At 40.8% G+C, this 22,464-nt stretch overlaps 1 protein-coding gene across 1 annotated transcript in view; it reads right to left on the bottom strand.

Moving 5' to 3' along the window:
- The window catches only part of col7a1 (collagen, type VII, alpha 1), a 79,618-nt gene extending 63,176 nt beyond the window's left edge, over positions 1–16,442 (bottom strand). Inside the window, exons 1-14 of the mRNA XM_076268661.1 lie at positions 16,376–16,442; positions 13,666–13,846; positions 13,251–13,407; positions 12,986–13,079; positions 12,500–12,658; positions 11,851–12,008; positions 9,534–9,663; positions 8,979–9,098; positions 7,258–7,410; positions 6,953–7,072; positions 6,006–6,149; positions 3,572–3,685; positions 3,331–3,477; positions 467–580 (exon numbers count right to left, since the gene is read on the bottom strand). Coding sequence (XP_076124776.1) covers positions 467–580; positions 3,331–3,477; positions 3,572–3,685; positions 6,006–6,149; positions 6,953–7,072; positions 7,258–7,410; positions 8,979–9,098; positions 9,534–9,663; positions 11,851–12,008; positions 12,500–12,658; positions 12,986–13,079; positions 13,251–13,407; positions 13,666–13,846; positions 16,376–16,436 — 1,852 coding nt within the window. The 5' untranslated portion in view covers positions 16,437–16,442. The remainder of the gene's footprint in view (positions 1–466; positions 581–3,330; positions 3,478–3,571; positions 3,686–6,005; positions 6,150–6,952; positions 7,073–7,257; positions 7,411–8,978; positions 9,099–9,533; positions 9,664–11,850; positions 12,009–12,499; positions 12,659–12,985; positions 13,080–13,250; positions 13,408–13,665; positions 13,847–16,375) is intronic.
- Between the last annotated feature and the right edge of the window lie 6,022 nt (positions 16,443–22,464).

Here is a 22,464-nt window from a genome sequence, read left to right on the forward strand (position 1 = left end):
CTGGAAGACACAGACAAGAGATTCAGAGACATAGAGCGGTCCAGTGTGGGACTAAGTTGGACTGCAGAGTGCTGGTGCGTGTAGGGAGCTCTACTGCTGGGGCTCTCACAAAATATGAATAAGTGGATCCATAAGCAGGGGAGGGGCTGATGGCAGCGCACTCTGATCTGAGTCTGCTCCTGATCTAGACTGGACATGACCTTTTTCTAGTCACAATCAAGATTAGACAGATTAGACATATTTTGTCCTGCATTATACATTACTTTATTCTAATCTTCATTTACTAGGGTTATTATAGTTCTCATTTAGATTAAACAGAACTTTATTATAGTCCTAATCTAGAAAAGATCTGGTCTTAGTCTGGCTCTTATCAGCCTTGGACCTGGAAATGCAAAGATTATGCCAGATGATGATCACTCATACAATGGTAATAGAATCTCTCTAATACAACTAGGTGCTAACTTACTGTTGCCTTGTTTCCATGTGATTCTGTAGCCCGTTGCCCCGGAAACACCCCTCCAGGCAATCCTGATTCGACGGCTGTTTAAATTTGTAACCCGCAGGTCTGTCACCTTGGCAGCTGTTGACAAATGTATTAATCATTCATCCTATTAAAGTCATCTCTATCAACTTGACAGTAAATCCTCAGTCTTGCCCATGTCTTAATGCGTAAATATTCAGGTATACATTTAGCCATATTCTATTTTTTATGTAATGTAACATTTTTTGGTAGTTTGATAGTTTACAGTCAAACAAATGTATTCATCTAATGGCTATTTATTTCGGAGGAATATCTTTTATTTTATTGCCAAAACTGTATAATAAACAAACCATATGAAGTCCACTGGTCATTATTTCAAAATAGATTCATCCTATCTGGATTTACTTTTCAAGGATAAACTGCAGACAATACATTATCCCATACATATTGTTTTGAGGTATAAGAGAGAGTGAGAGAGAGAGAGAGAGAGAGAGAGAGAGAGAGCAGAAATAAAAATAACTATGTATGAGTGTTCTAAGTGCTTAAAGTATTTAAGTATATGTGAGGACAACTGAGAAAGAGAGATAAGGTAGGAGAAATCCTTTGTGTAAACACTGAAGGGCACATGTACAAACACGTTGGTGTCCATTCCAGCTATGCTATCCCACATGTAAAAGTATGGCGTGGTATGGATGAGCAGACCACACATGAACAAAACCCCATTCTGCCTGCTACAGAGACACAGTAAACAGACTACACTTTTCCTAATCATGCATATTATGCATTCATGGGAAGGTTAAGGGAAAAGTGGGAGTTTGACACAAAAAATATGTGAGGAGAAGTGTTACAGGCAAGAAATAGGTGCGCTCAACTCAACGTAAAAAAGAGGGTGTTGTGTGCGTAAACAAAGGAAGCACTGGATGAAACAAAAGTAAACACACTCTCGCGTCAACGTTGAAGACTGCATAGGCCGAAACGCGTCCGTCTTGTGACATGCTTTCGTAAAAATGAAAGGAGTTGAGAGTGCTTTTACTTATGTTTCATCCATACGTATGGAAACTCTGGATAACAGCACACATCTGTTTTGAGGTGAAATCCAGATTGCCGTTGAATGCGTCAATTGGAGAAACTTTCAAAAATTACAGAATAAGGCTGCAACAAATAATTGATTAGTTGTCAACTATTACCGTACTTGAAATTAAAATGCAACTATTTTGGTAATCGGCTAATCGGTTTGTGTCCATTTTAATGGAAAATATCTCAAAATTCTCTGATCACAATTTCTTAAACTTTTATTTTTTATTACTCCTCTATGACAATAAAGTTAAAGCAACACCAAAGAGTTTTTTATACCTTAAAATAATGTTTCCAAAATCGTTTCAGTGGTTCATCAACCCGTAACAGGGTGAACGGCAATTCTGCATTCGCTTCGCGGCCCTCTATCGCCTATAACCGCACTATGTAAGTTTGCCAGATCGGGTAGCGGATCTGTAGTTCGATGGAATGAGACATAAGAAACTACAAATTTGACTTGCATCTGATGTCGCAATACATCGTACTTTTATAAGTCATGCAAAATATTCTACCTTGTCTGTGGACATCGTTATTTGCAAAGCCGGTGCTGGATAAACAAATAGTGTGCGTGCGACAGAGGGAAAGTTCTTTGGTGTTGCTTTAAGGCAGTTGAGGACATAATCTTGAGCTTTGCTAAACACATATTAAAATGTGTCCTAATTTTCTGACATTTAATTGATAAAACAACTGATTGATTAATCAAAAAAAATAAAAAGAAATCAACAGATTAATTGACTATGAAAATAATCTTTAGTTGTTCAGAGCTAGCCTAGAAATCTAGATGCACCCTAGCGGCAGCAAATTACATTTGCTGCCAGGGCTAGTCTAGCAACTCTTAGTTGGCTTGTCTGCTCGAAAAATTAAACTTCTATCAAGCCAATCAAATCGTGTATAGAGTCGTTAGGCGGGCTTAACATAATGATTGATGGCAGAGTCGCAACGGTTTGGCTAGAATTCCCTGCTACTTGAAAACAAATAAGATGGATGTTGCTGTTGGCGAACAGTGCCAACCAGCTCCGCTGGTGGGAAACGCATGGAACTCATAGCTGTCCTATTGCGTGCAGAGGGAATTTGAAAGACAACCGATTATCCCGCCCCTCGGACTGAACACTGCGAACGGTGAGTGCCAGACCCTACATTTTAATGTGGGTCTGGCTCGTCAGGCTAGTTCAGAGCACCAGTTTTGCTTCTTTTACACCATGCCAGAAGCAACCTTCACTTTTTCATGCCACCCAATTCCCTATGTAGATGCCTACTAGAGACTATTAAATGTTATAACCTAGCTGCAAAAAAATAATTTGAGTGTTTTTTTCTCAGTGGAGTAGAAATATTGCCATGCATTATCTCTGCGTTTGTTGACATCTTATTATCATGTATTAATGTTGTCATTGGTTGATTCAATTCAACTGCCTGTAATTGATTGATACGGTTCAGTTGTGGTTAGCGCCAGAGCTCAACGCCAGAGCTTTTAAAAGTGGTTGCCAGCTTGGCAACCAGACATGAGGTTTTGGTTGCCAAAGCCAACCACATCTGGTTGCCACTTGTAGCAATTTGGTAGTCAAGGGCAACCATTAATGTCGATCCCTGGTCATCGCAATTTACAGTTAGAGGGTGGCGACCAGCACTGATTACCTGATGAAGAGAATGTTTAGTAAATTCAACGTAATATGCCAAGACAAGAAGACGAAGAAGAAGATGAGAGCATGTGCATTTGAGTTATGAGTGTGTGTATGTGAGAGAGAGGTGTGTGTGTGAAGGAGGTCTGAGGTCTGTACTTGGAGGTGCGGTGGACACAGGTGTGGCCTCCTCTCGTCCCTCGTAGAGTGTGTAGAGAGTGATGATGTACTCTGTCTGGGGCCTCAGCTGACGCAACTCATGAGTCGTCGTGGCCTGAGGAAACGTCACCCTCTCAACAGAGCCCCCTGTAGAACACAGGGAATTAGATGAAGACATGTATGTGTGTGTGTGTGTGAGAGAGAGAGAGAGTGAGTGTGTGTGTGTGTGTGTGTGTATTACCTTCTCTCTTGTACTCTATGCGGTAACCTCTGGCAGATCTGATCTGGTTCCAGGTGAGTCTGATTGAGGAGGGGCCTGTGGGCGTTGCCCTGAGCACCTGCTGCTCAAAACGTTCTATCAGAGATAGAACAAACAACAATAAACAACAAACAATCAAGTCAACAACAAACAATAAACAATCAAGTTAATAACAATCCATATTTGTAATAAAGTATATGCTCCCCTGCGCCCCCCTTAGGCCTTGTGCTGTCAGTGCATGGGCAGTGTGGATATTCTGAATCACAGATGTCTTGAGTGCTAAGATGTACTTACAGTTTTTCTCGATTGCTTTTACCTGCTTAAGTAAACTAGAACCCACTTGGTCTTCATGACTACTTTCTTTGCACAGCAGAAGTCATCTCTTGCGAATGTGTTCACACATTTTCATTGGGTTCACACATTTATCACACCCTTTTGCAAAACAGTTCACACAGGTGTCATTCAAAAGCCCCAAACTCTATTGGTTTTCCCATGCTAAACAAAAGGAAAACATCTTTTCACAGGTGGTATAGATTCCTTGCATAAGTCTGAATCTCTGATACACCTGTGTGAAACTCCTTTGCACAATTCTTCAATCAGCAATCATTCATTATACATAAGAGATGTCTGTTCTGTGTTGCTATTTGCAAGTATGGATCTAATGCACATTTAGACAAAGTACTGTATTGCCTATTTGGTGGAGAAAACAGTACAAAAGGTGTTTAGTGTATGTCTATTTCGATGAAAGTTGTAGTTCAATGAAATTTACAGTATCTTCCTAGGTGTTTGCTGTATGTCTTACATGTCAATGACAACTACATCTTGGGAGGAATGAATAATTTGTTTTTTTATTCAGTACATTTTGTCTTTTCAGAGTTTTTTTCTGATACCAGAAAAATGAGAAAGTAATGAAACAGACATAGCAAAAATGCTCATTTTGAGAACTAGATTTTGCATTTTGTTGCCCAGTGTGTAATAATTGATTAAAGAGTGTTTTTGAATTGGCAACAAGTTGTAGTGTTTGAAGGCAAGATTTGCTTTTGCTGCATGTTTTAAGTGTTTTGAGAGAGTAACAGCCTTTTGCAAGCAAAATGTGTCATTTTGTCCAGAGTGCTTTTGTTCAGACACAGGTGTTAACTGTTTTGAGAACGTGATGTCAGAGTTGACACAGGTATCAAAACGATCGAGAAAAACTGTAATGAAACTGGGATCCACTTGATCTTGATCATCACCTTCTTAGCACAGCAGAAGTCATCTCTAGCAAATCTGTTAACACTTTTTCATGGGTTCCTCACATGTTTTGCATCCTTTTTCAAAACATTTAACACAGTTCTCATACAAAGACTCCAAACTCTTTTCATTTGATTATCTGCAAATTATTCACAGCTAATAGATATTGCTTGCAAAATTATGAACTCCTTTGCACAATTCTTCGATCAGCAGTCATTCAGCAGTCACATGTTATTCATTAGAGATACCATCTCTGTTCTGTATTGCTATTTGCAAGCAAGGGTCTAAGGCACATTTAGAGAAAGTACTGTTTGGTGAAGAAGACAGCACAAAAGCTGACAAGTCCAGGTGCTTACTGTAGGCCTATTTCAATGAAAAATGACAAGTTGTAGTTCCACGCTTACTATACAGTAGGTCAATGTATGAATTTGTCTTGTCTAGGTGCTTACTGTAGGTCTTACATGTCAATGACAGTTACATCTCTGAAATGAATACAATTAATTGTATTCAATGTATTTTGTCTTTTCACAGTTCTTCTGATACTATGTACGGTATCAAGAAATGGAAAATTAAGGCTGAAACTCCTCATGTTGGCTGTGGTTGTGAGTGAGTGAGTGAGTGAGTTGAGTGAGTGAGTGAGTGAGTGAGTGAGTGAGTGAGTGAGTGAGTGAGTGAATGAGTGAGTGAGTAGAGTGAGTAGAGAGAGTGAGTGACTGAGTGAGTGAGTGAGTGAGTGAGAGACAAGTATTTCACCATTTTGAACAACATCATTCCCAACTTCACAAAACTGGAGGAACTTGCTGCAGTTTTGGGTGAGGACACCAGCACATGCATACTAGCAGCCAGTTATGTGTCCTCACTCCATAACCTGAGAGAAGGCATTACTTAAGATAAGCCCCAGCCCCAGTCTGTTACACCATGTCTCCTGTTTGTTTTGTTTTGTTTTGTCCTGTCTTGGTTTTCCTATGCACGTGTACAGACAATGGTCTTGTATGGTTGTGATGTGCTTTGTGATTTTCTTTAATTATTATTATTCCTGTGAACGCTTTGGCAATGCATCATATGGTTTGTCGTGCCAGTAAAGCATATTTGAATTTGAATTTGAATTTGAGTGCGTGAGTGAGTGAGTGAGTGAGTAGAGTGAGAGAGTGAGTGAGTGAGTGAGTGAGTGAGTGATTGTCTGAACCTGTTTTGAACCTGGCCGTGGCAGCAGGCCCCTCAGCGTTGTTGTCGTAGAGAGCGATGACAGTGATGATGTACTCAACATCAGGCTGAAGACCCGAGAGTGTGTGAGATTCTGTGGTGACCTCTTGCGTCTGCACATCACGACCTGATTGCAGGGCAGATAGGGAGAGGGATAGAGGAGACAGAGGAAAGAAAGAAGCATGAGAGAGAGAGAGAGAGGAGAGAGAAAAATAAATAAAATGAGAAGGGATGGAAGTATGTCAATAAGATGACAAAATTAAGCTTGACACCAAAAATATCTGTAGTTGATAGCTGATTCATTCCCATTCCTGCACATTAATTTTCCAATGCAAATGTCCTTACTATTTAGTCTAGGAGTTAGATAATGTGTGTGTGTGCATCTCACCCATGAAATGGCCCCAGACTAGCAAATTATTGTGTGTGTGTGTGTGTGTGTGTGTGTGTGTGTGTGTGTGTGTGTGTGTGTGTGTGTGTGTGTGTGTGTGTGTCTGTGTGTGTGTGTGTGTGTGTCTGTGTGTATGTGTGTGTGTATGTGTGTATGTCTGTGTGTGTGTGTGTGTGTGAACATGTGCATCTCACCTGTGAAAGGCCCCCAGACCAACCGATAGGACCTGTATGTGTGTGTGCGGGGGTGCCGTCACTTGTCTGAAAGTAGTATTGCCAATTTTTTTGCCAAGCCCAATTGGAGGGGGGGGGGGGGTCGACTGCAGTTTTGCATGAACATCAATAGAGGATCACTGACAGTAGAATAAAAATGCATCGGGAAAAACACTTTGATGATATGCGCAGCGCAGCAGCAGTTTGTGACCTCATGTATGAAAACTAGTATTGCCGTGGCAATACTGGCAATACTGGTAATGGCGGCCATGTGTGTGTGTGTGTGTGTGTGTGTGTGTGTGTGTGTGTGTGTGTACATGTGCATCTCACCTGTGAAAGGCCCCCAGACCAACCGATAGGACCTGGCTCCATCTGCAGCTCTCCAGCGAACACCAACACTTGTCTCAGAGATCGTTTCAACCGTCAGCTGTCTCACCGCCTCTAAACGTGCTATACACACACACACAAATACATTTCAGAAACCCAACCCTTTCAGTCTCAGAATAACAGAAAACTTTCTGTTCATGTATGATACTAAAGGTATATATGCAGACAGTTTGTAGCTGTTTGCGTCTGTGTGTCTATGCTCATACAGTATATAGTCCACCATGTTGTTAGGTAGCTGATTAACTCACAAGTTTTGGCAGATATCCTGGCTGGTGTTGTTGAGTTTCCCGGTAACAGGGGGAGGACGCTGATTATGTATTCAGTATCCGCTTGCAGACGGTCGAGAGTTACCGTGGTAACATCAGGGGACAACCTCTGCTCCAGCTGTGACGCCGGCTGAGCTGTAGACCAGAGGCAGTTTTAATTACACAATGTACTGTAAGAATGGATATGTCTACCCCTTTGTTGTCAATTTCCAACACACTGTGCACCGTTTACTGCTTAGGCCACACCCAATCCGTCAACATCTGACAAAAAAGGTCATGTTCCTGCATGGTACAACAAAGTTCCATTGTGCAGACAATTCCATTCTTTGCATTATAAGGCAGTGTCTAGATGTGTTTTAAGGTAGGCCTACAAGAACTAAATAGACTACTGTTGTTTTGATACAGAGGTGGCTGAGCTGTTGACCAGAGACAGTTTACAACAGTTCAACTCTGACTGCATGAAATGTATGCACATGTAGATGTTCTAGTAATACTGCTATTTCACTGACATGACATATGTCAAGATGACAGAAAGGATGAATGGAGTATTTGACCTTGTTCTCTGATGGTATAGAAGGTATGCAACATTTGGTCTGTCAAAAACATGCTCAGATGCTATTTTAAAAACCCATTTACAACTCTATATTTAGACTGGGGAATATATGGTCCATTTTAGCCAAAGATCATTCACAGTAGAATCCAGCAACTTCTACCTGAATCTCCAACCTGAAGTGGAAACACAGTGTGTGGAGAGGACGGTGGTCAGAGGGATACAGGTTAGACCAGAGCCAGAGACCGTCACAGTCTGCCTTTGTTCAGATCCACTTCGTTTTTTTAGTGGTCAATTCAAAGTCCACGATTTACATATGAAGGAGGATCATGTGTCCAGTTCAAGGTAGCTTTGTGGCCATGCACCGATCTCTCCTTATTCAACAAAGCCAAGGTAAAAATGGTTTTCCATTCTGAAATTTTTAACTGATATTGAAGTACTGACAGAAATAAAGGGCAGAGATAGAATGGCAGTATGCCATTTACAAATCTTCAATATTCTTAGATGATAAGCAATAAGGTAACACTTTACTTGACAGTATCGACATAAGAGTGTCATGACACATGAAACCTAACCCTAACCCTCTAACCCTTATCCTAACCATAACTCTAAACCCAACCATAACCCTAACTTGTTATGACAAAAAACGAATGTCACTTAACAACAGAAGCGCTATGTCATAAACGTTTATGACTTGTTCATGACACGTTCATCACAGTGTCATGTCACTCTTATGTCGACACTGTCAAGTAAAGTGTAACCCAATATAATTTTGTAAGACACACAAGTATTGTTGTGAGAATGCTGTAAACACAACCACATTAGATCATGTATACATGAACATACACAAAATATATAGCCTAGTATACCTTAGATGTAGGCCAATAGAAAGCTCAAACTGTTTCTAGAGGTTTCCATTTGAAAACGTTGAAAACCAACACAGATACTTGGGTCTTATGCCCATGTCTGTTTGTTTATGCAGTTAAAAGTGTCTATATATGTAGGATAATTTAAAGCACCTTGGGCCAGTTAATCCTTTACAGTATTTAAAATAATAATAATAATAATAATAATAATAATAATAATAATAATAATAATAATAAATGGCTACTATGCACAGCTGTGTAAAATAAAGTTTACACTGTGTCCTTACATCTGGGTCCGTAGGTGACCCTGTAGCCCTGGGGCCGAGTGGAGGGGGCATCCCAGGCCAGAGAGATGGAGAAGAAGCCCGACCGTAATACTCGCAGCGACGACACACCCTGAGATGACTCTGAGGATCAGCAAAATAATAACAAAATACATATGAACACTTTATTAATATTTTATAAACAGTTTATTAACATTTTATTCTGGCCAGCCTTCATCCATTCTGTGTACTTTTTAGTTGAGTTAAAAATTTAACTTGCAAACTACTAAGAAACACACATCAAGTCAACTACCTTCATTTTTGGTGCTAAGGCTGACCGGTGACCGGTGGACGATGCTGTGCCTACTCTGCTGAATGTAACTGATCAAAGCCTGTGTTGGCTCAGCTTAGCTTTGTGAGTCCTCGACATATCTCATGTTTGTGTCTGTGTGTGTGTGTGTGTGTGTGTGTGTGTGTGTGTGTGTGTGCGTGTGTGTGTGTGTGTGTGTGTGTGTGTGTGTGTGTGTGTGTGTGTGTGTGTGTGTGTGTCTGTGTGTGTGTTTGTGAGAGTGGTCTTACTTGTGCCAGATTTAGCAGACACAGCCTCTCCGATGCTGTTTGGGTACTGGGCAATGACTGAGACCAGATAGTCGGTGCCACCACGCAGGTTCCGAGCAGTGTAACTCTGCTGATCTGGTCCAACTGTCACCTATAATCACAAAGACTTAACGCTTCACACACTGTGCTGGTCCAACTGTCACCTATTAACACAAAGACTTAACGCTTCACACACTGTGCTGGTCCAACTGTCACCTATTAACACAAAGACTTAATGCTTCACACACTGTGCTGGACTCGCTTCGTCATATGATTAACAGAACCTTTTCACAAACTTGTTTTGGCAAATGCAACATCCAATCGTTAGTCTTGTGAGCTGTGATTAGCAAACTAATAAGATGTAATTACATGGAATAGTTGAGATAAAAAGTTGTAATAGCATACAAAAAATGACAGCTATAATGAATCATGCCTATTACAGTTACCCGATAAGTTATTTACATTGGCATGTGTGTAATGAAAGTCTTTGACAGATTCACACTTTCACTCTAGCAAAACTGATTTCTTTTACAATGTTGCAAAATAGCATTCCAATTCTCTGTCACAAACTGCTCATAGACTTGTGCATTATTGTTGCACTATAATCCCAAATGGTGTTCATGGATGAGTAATTCAAGTAAATAAGCCTCTCACTTCCTGTTGAAGTCTGTCAGTCTAACTCTAATTTTAAAACCTTGCCCAGACATGTAATAAGCACCACGTCCAATGTGCCAGCTGCCAAGAGGTACCAGGAGTAGTCCTGCACCGTGTTACGAACCTATCAAAGAATGGGTGTGTTGAAAATCAAATATATTGCATCCCTTTGTCTACGTTCTGGCCACAGGCAACTACTGTCTCTTGTGGTGCTCTGAATGCCAAAAATGGGTTTGGCCTCTGTATTTGAAGATGGTACAACTGATTGTGAACTTTTTAAAGGAACAGCAAAGGAACAGCACAAAGTGTGATCCAGAGCCCTAGCATTGAGGCAGTAGCATTATGTGGATAGTACCATACGAGATACCAAAATCAGAAATAAAAAAAAGTATTTGGACCACAATAGCAAAATGGTGGGCTGTTTATCTACAACCAGACAGTGGACCAATGAGCAAAACACCAGTGGACCAGCAGATCTGCCCCCAGTGGCCCGACAGTGGCCAACCAGCCTCTTGCTATCTGGGATTATATCTACAGTATACAGTCTAAACAATGCACTGTTTGAAGTGTTGTATAAGTCTCTTTTAGTCTGGGTTTTCCCATGCTGCCTTGCGCGCGCAATTTAATTCACGCTGTTAGGCAGCCTGGATACCATGGAGCAAATTTTCGCCTCAGTTAGGGGACCAATCACAGAACAGAGGGACGGCAGTAAGTCGATGACGACACACCGTAGCCGTTATGAGCCACGTACAGACGCATTTGATAGACATTCGTAGCGCCCAATAAACGGCTCTGGGCATTCGTAAACCACGTTTCAAATAAGAGAAAATGAATGCCTAGTTCCCAGACCCCGTCTCATATGAGATGAGGGTATGACGTTAGCCAGGCTAAGTCTCTTTCGCACCGGATGAACTGTTCCAAGAACATACAGTTCCTAGAACCCCTTTTTTAATGCATTCGGACAGCATGGAACTGGGGATTAAAGAGTTCCTCTGACCGCAGTTCCTACAACTATTTAATCATGACTGATTTGCATGCCAAGGCAGCAGAAGCATCTTTTTTTTTTTAAAGTGAAATAATTCAGCTTCTGTTTAAATTTGCAAAATATAAAACCTGCATGGGAAGGCTGCAGAGTGCCCACTGTCTTGTAACAAATGCCTTCTGGATGAGAAGAAATGTTATTCACAATGTTGATTCTTTTTTAAATGATTTTTGATACCATGAGCTTCTAGTTTGTCAATTAACTTCAGTAGATAGTATCTAAATAGCAATGCTGTCCGTTCCATTACTTTATGTAATCATTGGGCTACTAATGTGTGAAGTCATCTCAGAGTTCCTAGTGTGTGTCAATGTAAACATAAAAGCCCTATAGTTCTAGGTGTAGCCTTTCCAGTTAGTAGTTAGTAGTAGAACTGTGCTCCTAGAACTGTTGTGTCCGAATGCATCTATAGATCATTCAGCTTTTTGTATTAATGGTAAACAACACTAATATTCAGGATACAGGTTTTGACTGATGATTCTGTTTTAATCTTACAACAGAAAGCATAATTCTTTGGAATATGTATTCCTTTCAAGGTTCATCATCCTCCTTATCGTCATCCTCTGGAGTTACATTACACAATTTTGTGTCATGTTCATTTAGTACCTGTTGTAGCTCTGCGTTGATTGGCTGTCCCAGGCCAGAGACAGGCGTGTACTGGATGCGGTAGCCAGTCACTTGGCCCCCTGCAGGAGTCCACTGGAAGCGCAGCGAGTCAGTGGTACTCTCTGTAAACTGGAGGTTGGAGGGACCTGTGGTGGCCTCTGTGAGAGGAAGCAAAGATAGATAATAACTGTAATATTTTTAATATAAAGTCTGTACTGATACAGCATTATAAACACATTATAAAGTCTTCATTATAGCTGATGATGATTTACATAACAATGTATACAAATTCACTCATAAAGCAAACCAATGTTATAAACCCTTACAGCTAAGTAAGTACTAATTTGTGTAATATATGCTAGATTATTTTACCTCTTGATAATGGCAATGATGACATTACAGGGGTAAAAGATTTGTAAATCCTTATGAAACGTTTATAGCTATAAAAGACTCAGACATTAACATAATGCTTTAGGAGTGGAGGCATAACAATCATTATTCATGAGTATGTTATAACACTTTATGAATATGTTCCTACAAATTATAGTCATTTACATGTTTTCTACACTACACTGCAGTCCTCCTGACCTGCTGCTGTGATGTAATGGGCATGTTCCTAGTGGGTTATTGCCTGTGATTCAACACTCACCGTCATTCGCGAATGTCCCCCCAACAGACGCACAAACTCGTGGGGACACCTGCGGCAGGAGAGAGCTGAGGCCCTTGAAGCCACTGATGATCAGGGAATAGTAGGTCTGTGGGGACGAGGCCATCTGATCCAGCTCCCTCTTGTCTGCACTCTTTATACCTAAGACAGGTACACACAAGGGCAGTTAAAGAGAGGGTGCAGGAGAGGGAGACAGAGAAATAGACAGTGAAAGAGAGGAAACATGAGCTAGAGAAAGAGAGAGAAGAAAAGAGAAGAAACTGACACAGGATAGAAATATATAGCTTGTATATGATCAGAAGAAACTTGTATTTTGTTCATAATCAATAGTAGTAAATAAATAAATAAAAGTCTTTCTTGGTATATTAAGTACACTGCACATAAATATGCCAACGTCTCAGCATCATACAAAACCAAAGTCACCAAAAGACAATAACAAATACAACCTATGAAATGATAAGCTTTTACCTATGGAAAAGATCTTGACCCCAAGATTGCGCAATGTTTGAACACGGTCCACAACAGAGTCCTGTGACTTCCCATCTGTAATGACGATGACAATCTGAGAAGAAGACAGAAAGAGAGAGCAAGAGAAAGAAAGAGAAAGCTTGTGTCAGAGAGTCTGAATTTGAACTTTTATTGTGTGGGACAAAACACCAGTAAATCTCTTTTAACCCAAAATATGGCACCATAAACAGATTTAAGTCTCTACCCTCCTTCACCTCTATCTTACCTTGGGAACATCTCGAATATTTGGAGGGCTGAAGAAATTGTCAACGATGAATTTGAGCCCGTCACCCGTGCGTGTTCCTCCTCCCTTATACGGGATATTTTCAACAGCCACCACCACCTCTGTTCCATTTGTATACCTCCCAAAAGGAAACTCAATCCTAGCACACAACATATAAGTGTTTTTGTATAAAAGGAAAGATTTAAAAGTATAAAACATATCTGTACATTTATATGTATAAACTGAAATTAAATGTAAAAATTAATTCATGTCAATATCAATAGAGATGTAGAATACATTCATTAACAATTAACAACATATATAAACATGCTCATGAACATACATTCATTTATCACACATGTGCAAACTTCTCTAAATCAGACTATATTGGCTGTGCAGAGAGGGACAAATATCTCACCTGGAGCTATCGCTGTACTGCACGACTCCGAAGCGTACTCCGCTCGCGCCCACAGCACCGGCAAGCGGCTTCACCAGGCCTGCCATGAAGCCTTTCACCAACTGAAAGTTGGTACTGCCAATGCTGGACGAGCCATCCACCAAAAATACCACATCGGCTGCCCTCACACTGTTACACTGGCCTAAAAGTACAGGATGCAGAAATGAATGGAAAGTTGAGGTGGTCATGCAGCCACAACACAAAGCGAAGTTTTGAAATCTATTAATTAATACAAAAATACTTGAAAGGGCACTGTGGCAAATGCATGCAAGACAATGGGAGAGTACTGATTCAATGGTGTGTTCAAGACAACACAGCTCAAATTACATACAATAGCCCATGTGAGACCAATAACGCATGTGAGACCAATTAGCCCATGTGAGACCCATCTCTACATGTGATCTACATCTCTACAGTGATTGTCATCACCCTCACTGGGCCACAGTTTTCCTGGCACCCTGTCATTCAGGGCTTTTATTTGGCATTAATTGCTTGCACCTGCAAACAGGGAGGAAGTGCGTGTCTCATCTTGTTCTTCTGTCTGCTGGGTGACGGCCAAAGGGGTCAGAATCTCTGGTGACTCAGTGACCTAAAACTCCATTAAAGGCGCAGTGCACAATTCTAATCTGATACAGTGTTTGTCAAAATAAAATTTCTCCTCAAAGTCCAGCTGTCTGTTCGGTCCCACTGTATCCTGGGTGTACGTTTTGAATTACTGTAAAACTATTGGACTACCCTTTCACCCATTAATATTGAACACATTTTGTTTCTATACTTCCACTAAGTTGAAAATATCGAACTTGAAATGCCCCGGGTCCCTACTTTAAAGATGGATTTGCCCCTAGTTTTGAAGTAGGAACTAATATGTGGCTTTCCAATATAATGTATTCTGGTGACGTTTTAATACCTACAAGAAGTGCTGAGTGCAGTATCAATGAGCCACCAATGAATGTCACTCAATGGAGGTTGGAGCACAGTATCTTGTGCATGAATGAAAGCTATATGGGTATGGGGGGCATTGAGCTAACCAACCAGTGTTTGTGCTTACAGGATCTTGGTCATGGTGTAAATTAGCAAATAGATTTTACCTCATTATCAAATTAGCTATAGTTGGGTGATTCTCCAACTATGGTACTTTTTCTGTCCTTGACATATATTTAAAAAAATAAAAAACATTTCCACTTTTTTATTTTTTTCCCCTTTACTACATATTTAGGGGAACCTATATATAAAAAATCATTGTTCAATTATGTTGTTTTTTATAAAATATAAGACATTTTATATGCGTTTTTTACTATTTTGCCTCTGTCCCTAGGCCAGACTTTGGGTCTTCGACCTTATCTCACTTAAAATCTAATACTGATATAATTTTAAATTCAAACAGAAAGTATGCATTATAACCCAATTCATTCAAATCTACTATTTGTTTTTATATTTCTTTTCGATTTGGCATATTTTAAACATGTTAAACACTTGTCCCTTGGGTTCACCGTCATTTCCACACCTCTGCATAAAATGCAATCCCAGGCTCAGTATTCTAGATTTGTATACTCAGTAACCATAGCAACTGACACTCCAGAGGGATCCACATGGCTGAATGAAAGAATGATCCCAGCAGAGGTTAATACATAGGAGATATATCAAGGTAAATATGAGAAATACCGCGAGTATGTTTATTGTACGTCATTTCTGAACCGCTCATAATTCATTCCGATGGGAAAAATTCTGGATTTTTACAATTTCATTAGGTGTAATTTGAGATTATTTAATGCTAACTCTAAAACTAACACTAACAGGCTAGTCAAACATGAGATATTAGAGGGAAAGTGGGAAAATGTCATTTCCACGACCGTCTTTTCCACATCTGTCTCCATGGTAGTGATAGGTAGACAGGTTGGCTTGTTTTTGTTCGGTTGTGGAAATGACCATTGCTTTTGCCATTGTCTGGAAAAATGTCAAAAAATACATATTATTCCATAAAAATCAGCACAGCCAACTTCAGGGCAGGTATCTAGGCATACTGGGGAAACAAATTATGCCAGTAATATTTTAATTAAAAATGTTTCATTTTCTGAAAATGTTCAGGTCCAAAAAGTACCATAGTTGGAGAATCACCCAGTTACACTTTAGACTTTGCCCTTGAACAAGGCCCCCAAAGGTCATTACAACTAGCCCGGCCACGCCCAGACTAGATCTCCTTTCAGTGAGATATACTAGTCTGGAACATGATAGTTCACTAGCATTTGCATCGGTCGGCAGACTACCTGCCCAATCAGCAACGAGAGGGGATGACGCTATAGATTTGAAACCGAAAGAGCAGTAGTGAACGCCTGCAAACATAACAAAATGCAGTTGGAAAAATGCAGAAATTTATTTACAGCAAAGGTAGGCCCACATACATTGTTTCCTGACTGCCGATGCTCTTTATTGAAAGGTTGTAAAGTTTAGGCAAAGTAGGAAGTAACATTAGCAATCTATGGTCAATGTGATTGGTTAGGCTGGACCAATGATTTCAAAGTTCAAAACCTGTTGCAATGCAAGTGTGGAAAGGAATCCCACACTTCTTAAAAGAGTTTGGTTTTTCGGGGCTACATTACAACATCATCTACATGTACATGTCAACGTGTCATCCATCGGTACATTTATGTAATGTATTATTGTGAAACTGTACCTTGAGCAGCACTTTCATGAAGAAGAGTCCCCACCACCGTGAATAAAAAGATAGCCCACATCTTCTTTACCTGTGTAAGAATATAGACTAACAGATGGTGAATTTCAACAATAACAGCCAAATCTAGTGCACACTCACAAAGTATGAGATGGTGACAACAACTAATTATAAACAAACTGCTACTGTATATTAGAAGACAATGTTTGTAAAAGAAAATGTTTGGTATACTGCATTGTGAGTCTATATGCATTTCATTACCTTACATACATCATACATGCATGGGAAAATAAGTCAAAGCAATCAGAATTATATGATCATTGTTCAGAATTGTTCTTGAACACCAGCAAGTAGTCTTTGACATATTGACATTTACACACACACACACACACACACACACACACACACACACACACACACACACACACACACACACACACACACATACATGCTAACACCAACAGAGGCTATCATGAAGCTCAATCATCCTTCACACCCAAACAAAATAAAATAATTAGACAGCTGAAATGTTAAGAAGGTTGCCCTAAGGCAGGAGACAAGCAAAATATTCCTTTTGCCATTTGTAGGTTGTTGCCATGGGGACTTTTGGGACACACCTCAACCACTACCCATCTGTCCTTGCATGATCAGGCAGGCATGCTGGATTTGCCTAGCTTGTGTGTGTGTGTGGGGGGGGTGTATGTGTGGGTGTGTGTGGGTGTGTCTGTGTGTGTGTGCCTATGTGTGTGTGAGAGAGAGAGAGAGAGAGCTTGAGTAAGACAGAGAGAGAGAGACAGACAAAGAAAGAAAGAAAGAAAGAAAGAAAGAAAGAAAGAAAGAAAGAAAGAAAGAACAAGTGTGTGTGTATGTGTGTGTGTGTGTGTGTGTGTGTGTGTGTGTGTGTGTGTGTGTGTGCAAGTATACATAAGTCTATGTAAATGTTAGAGGGGTATGAGCGTCTAGCGATGACTGCATTCCATCCTGATAGCCTGATAAGAGAATCACATAAATCGGCACAAACTCAGCGCACTCTGAAGCCCATTCGAGATTCCTTCCTGTTTCAACAGCTGTTGTGCCAGGAGAGTCGCCTCTCCATTGCATTTTGGATATAATGGATACCTGAAGCATAGATGCCTGAAGCAGCAGTCTTAAACACTTCATAGATGAGCACTAACACTAACTTGTCTATGAACTCAAAAGCCAACTCTAAAACTGACCTGGTGACCTGAGAGCTTTTTAAAAAGTGCTACAGGATCCGACTTTCAAGAAGAGGCTTGTTCAAAAACAAGACACATGCAAAGAAACTGCCAGAGCCATTTAGTGTGTGTACTTCTGTGTCTTTTCCTCTCTCTCTCTCTCTCTCTGTTTCTCTGTATGTGTGTGTGTGTGTGTGTGTGTGTGTATGTGTGTGTGTGTGTGTGTGTGTGTGTGTGTGTGTGTGTGTGTGTGTGTGTGTGTGTGTGTGGTATATTTTGACAATATGAAGAAATTGCTCCCTCACTTACTTAGTAAAATAAGCCTACATAGTCTTAGTTGAGTGTCTGTCTTTCTGTCTGTGTGTATGTGTGTGTGTGTGTGCATTCTTGAGTACGTGTATATACAACAAGCGAGAGAATGTTTGAGAGAACAAAAGAAAAGAGACAAAGAGAGGGGTTGTATCCAAATGGGGATGTATCCAAATGTCAGTGTCAGTGCTTACACACCTTAAAGGATACGATGGCATTAGTATCCTAAAGAATATGGCATTGCAGCAAGACCCTCAAAAACCCATATAGAAACCTGCTGCTCATTCAGTCTAGACCCTATGGAATATGGACAGAAGGAAGGGCCTGTGCTATGTGGAGGGTCAGTCCCAAATCGGCCTGCAGTTTACAAATACCCCACAAGGGGGAGTGCTGCTGTGCTGGTAATAGACACAGCTGTGAACAGGCCAATGACAAGAAATCAAGTTGGCAAAGTCCATTTTCTTTTCTCTAGCCAATATGTCAGAGGCCAGGAATGAGCAACAGCAGATAAGGAATCATGCCCTACTTTCATCACTGTTGACTATGTGTTCTAACTGCAGTACAAGCAAGCCAGGGTCTTTAGCGTTGTGGTCAGCGCAGGGTTATTTCCCTGAGACCATGTGGGCTGACTGTTCTCTCCCATGGCTAGGAAAAGCATCACCACAGTTGGTGTGTTTGACTGGAAATGCATGGGATTTAGTTGTTGATACTACCAGACCTATTAAGACATTCCAGTTTCTGCAGCCCAGGCACACTCTCTGGTACCAATCATCTGTGTGGTTTGGAACAAATGGATTTCCCTATGATCTTCCTGAGATGCACTCCCTTCCGCTCCCATACACTCTGTGGTCTGGCCACACAGCACCTGGTTTCAACTCTAAAGTCTCCGGCTCTCCTTGATCTCTTGAGATGTGATTCTACTTGTTGTACATCAAAGATGCCCTTTTCCCATGTTCGATCTGAGTCATGTTTCATTGACTCAGTCTTTCCTTGACCTTTCAAGAACTTACAAACACTGCTAAACTCTTACCAGACACTGTCAGACCTACTAGCCTACTCTATCACATTTTCCAACATGGATTTATTACCAGGTCATACTCAGACCATGGGTCTTTATATGTCAGAACAAATGGTGAATGTTATATGTCAAATGTTATATTGATTCTAAATATCAAAATTAACAAAACATCTACTGCACTTTGCTTCCTGAATGGCTTTTAGGATAGTATACTCTACTATGCACTACAGGAATGTGATACTCCTGACAAGCCTCTCCTCTGACATATCCACCCAAGAGGCGTCATTCCTGAGGCTCTTACAACCGAAGACCCAGCGTTAACCCTGCGAAAAAACAACCTCATGCCAACAGTGTCAAGGATAATCTTTAACAAAAGGATGTCCTGCTTAAAACAGCACCTATAGTCAGAGGGGGATCTGCCTGAGTGAGAGAGGTAAACGTGATGAGAGAAAGAAGTTATGTGTAGAAACGAAAGGGAGGGAGGTTACAGATGAGGAGCCTAATCTTGTCTCACTGAAACAACAGTCAGATGCGTCCCATTCTCTCTGTGGATCACAGCCCAGTGGAGCACAACAGTAAAATTCATCTCAAGCTATGAAGGGTTTCCTCCTCCTCCAAAGTGCCTCTCCCCTGTGAGCTGCCAGACATTGGCGCAGAACTTCATATACACATAAGCAGGAATGATGATACTATGCAGTACTGTAAACTCAGCTCAGAACTTCATATAAACATAAACATGGTTGATGATACTATGCAGTATATTGTATACTCAGCTCAGACATGAAATTCAACCTCTTTGTGCACATCACAGGATTTTTGTTTGTTGTATACAGATAGTTGTATGTAAATAGCAATAACAAGGGTGCATGCAGACAGAGCGTTTGCATAAACAGCTGATTTCCACACAATGACCCAAAGAACATTCTCAGCCGATCAGAGTGAGGAAGATTTTAAGTGACAAATGAGTTCAGCCGAGGTCACCAGCTTCGGGCCTGACCACCCCATGTCTTTGATCTCTCTCTCTCTCTCTCTCTCTCTCTCTCTCTCTCTCTCTCTCTCTCTCTCTCTCTCTCTCTCTCTCTCTCTCTCCTCTCTCTCTTTCTCTCACTCTCCCTATTTCTCTCTCTCTCTGTATCTTTGTCTTCCATTCTCTCTTTTGGTGTGCTATTGTCTCACAGTGTCTCACACACACACACACACACACACACACACACACACACACACACACACACACACACACACACACAATCCAAAGAAAGAAGAAAAATGTATGACCATACACACATCAAAAGAACCTAAGCATTCTCATTTTCCCTCTCTCGCTCTTTCTCACACATGTACCCATACAAACACACACACACACACTCAAATGAGTCCAAACCGCAGATCAAAAGCTTGCACTGACATACTTGACTTCATTAACACTTAACCACAACCCCTCCTCCCCAAAAGCAAAACAGAAGCACATGTACTTACTCACACAATACTAAAAGCCTAAATCCTTAAGCATATTGTGGTATGTACTGTATAGATGCATAAACATGTATTACAGCATTCACACAAATGCCAAAAGCATACATTCTTTCTCAAAGTAAAGTTTGAGGACAGTTACGTGAGACCCCTTATACCGTATCTTACATACATCATTTATTCACTTGCATTCATGGTCACACTGAAGCCAGTTATCCTTTGTGCTGGTATCAACATGTTGCCCTAATTATCATTACATTATGTCATTATGTATCATTATCTTTCTGTCTGCAGATCTGTCTGTCTGTGTGTCGGTCTGTCTGTCTGTCTGTCTGTGTGTCGGTCAGTCTTATCACCATCAGAAAAGTGTACCACACCTGGGATAGGGTATTACAAGTAGGTCACAACCAGATATGTTCAGCAAACACTGTAATGGTTATATGGTTCAGTCATGAATCAGTATCAACTATCAGCAGAGATGCATGTTGAGTTAGATGGTTAGTGCAAAAGTACCCCATTTATCCAGCTACCCTTTCTGCACATGATGAAGAAGAATAGCTCTTAAATGTTTTAAGCCTTGTCATTATGGGTTATTATGTCTGCCAGTATGTTTCGGCAGGCCCAGTTAAAAACTGTCATGCAATGAAGCTTAATTGGATCACCCTCACCATGACAATCTCAGTGAATGACAGAGACAGTGTGAGTGGTATCTCAGTTCAGTTTGACATTTCTGAAACAATTTGCAGCAAAATAAAATCATTTTAAAACTTTCCAAAACATAATTGTAACTTTAATGTGCTATGTATGACCAGAAAGCAGTCTTATTAACTAGTGTGCAACCATTATTCAATATATGCAAAGTAACTTAACCAGGGATGTGTTTTGTAATGTGCTTCATGGGGCAGTAAAAGCATAGCTGAGCCCTCATGGCTGTAAAGACTGCTGAATGAGTTTAATAAATCATAATTACTGCAGAAGCAGGAGCGCTCCTTTAGACGATACGCAGCTGCAAGCACCCCTGCAGCTGAACGCGTTCCCTGCGCCCCCAAACCATCTGTCGCATCGTACCACTCTCTCCCACAGCGAAGCCGAGCGGGGCAGACAAGCGAATTGGATTACAGTGAAAGTCGCTCACCTGCCAAACTGATTAGTCACCTCCTCCTGCTCCTAATCCTTTCAGAACTCACAGCGTAGTAGGGGCCATGTGAGGGCATCCAGTTTACCACCAAAATCCCAAAATGGACAGAACCACAAATGAAGCAGCGCAGTAATGTGAAGGGTTGGTTTTAAACGTGCATGTCCTTCCTTCTGGTGCTGTGCTTTGCTGTGCTGAGAGACTCTTTGCAGGTTCAACACTCTGCCAGAGCTCAAACTGTCACCCAGGCAGGCACTCTCCTGTTCTTAAGTCCAGACTTGTTTGGTTGCCTTGAGCGCCGTGTTTTTTCTCTCCTCCTTTTTCTTCCCCCTTCTAGTCTTCGTTTCTCCTCCAGCCCAGTTGCAATCATGTTACATCCAGGAAAAAAACATGTTTGAGCCATAGCTCTGTACTCCTCTGAGCCATACACACAGCGTTTATGTGTCATAAAGTTTGCCAATATCATATTAACGCCTTTTACAATAGAGTGATAGAGGTGCCATAGATATGATAGATGTTTACTATCACTTTCAAGCCTTTGGTCTTGACTTGGCTTTGTGATAACCTCTGAAGCATCTAAAGTTACGTCAAGTGAAACAGAATAATGAATATGTCTGTGAATATGGGGCAGATTGAAATTATTTGGACACCATAGAAGAAAAATAGACAAGTGAAGTACAAGGTCAGGGTGAACCATAAAAATTTCAGGCCTTGTCCCTGGACTTCCAAACTAGCGCTAGCATGCATATGGGTAGGCAGTCTAATTTGGTATTCTCCCTCCAGCAAGTGGCCTTCCTAATTGGGTTTGCCTCTTTATTAGCAATTTTACTCATTACCTTCTTATCTGTTGCCACTCTTCTCCATTTGAAGATGAGTTTCAGTAGCCTGCAGGCTTGATGTATGGTGTGACTAATTTAAGAAACAAGTGAAAATGGCAACTGTGAGTTTTCCTGTTTCCTTCCCG

Source organism: Alosa pseudoharengus, unplaced genomic scaffold (genome assembly GCF_046254945.1).
Source record: "Alosa pseudoharengus isolate Yale_2024_CS ecotype anadromous, Long Island Sound unplaced genomic scaffold, YU_APseudo_1.1 YU_APseudo_1.1_scf_5, whole genome shotgun sequence".
NCBI lineage: Eukaryota > Metazoa > Chordata > Actinopteri > Clupeiformes > Clupeidae > Alosa > Alosa pseudoharengus.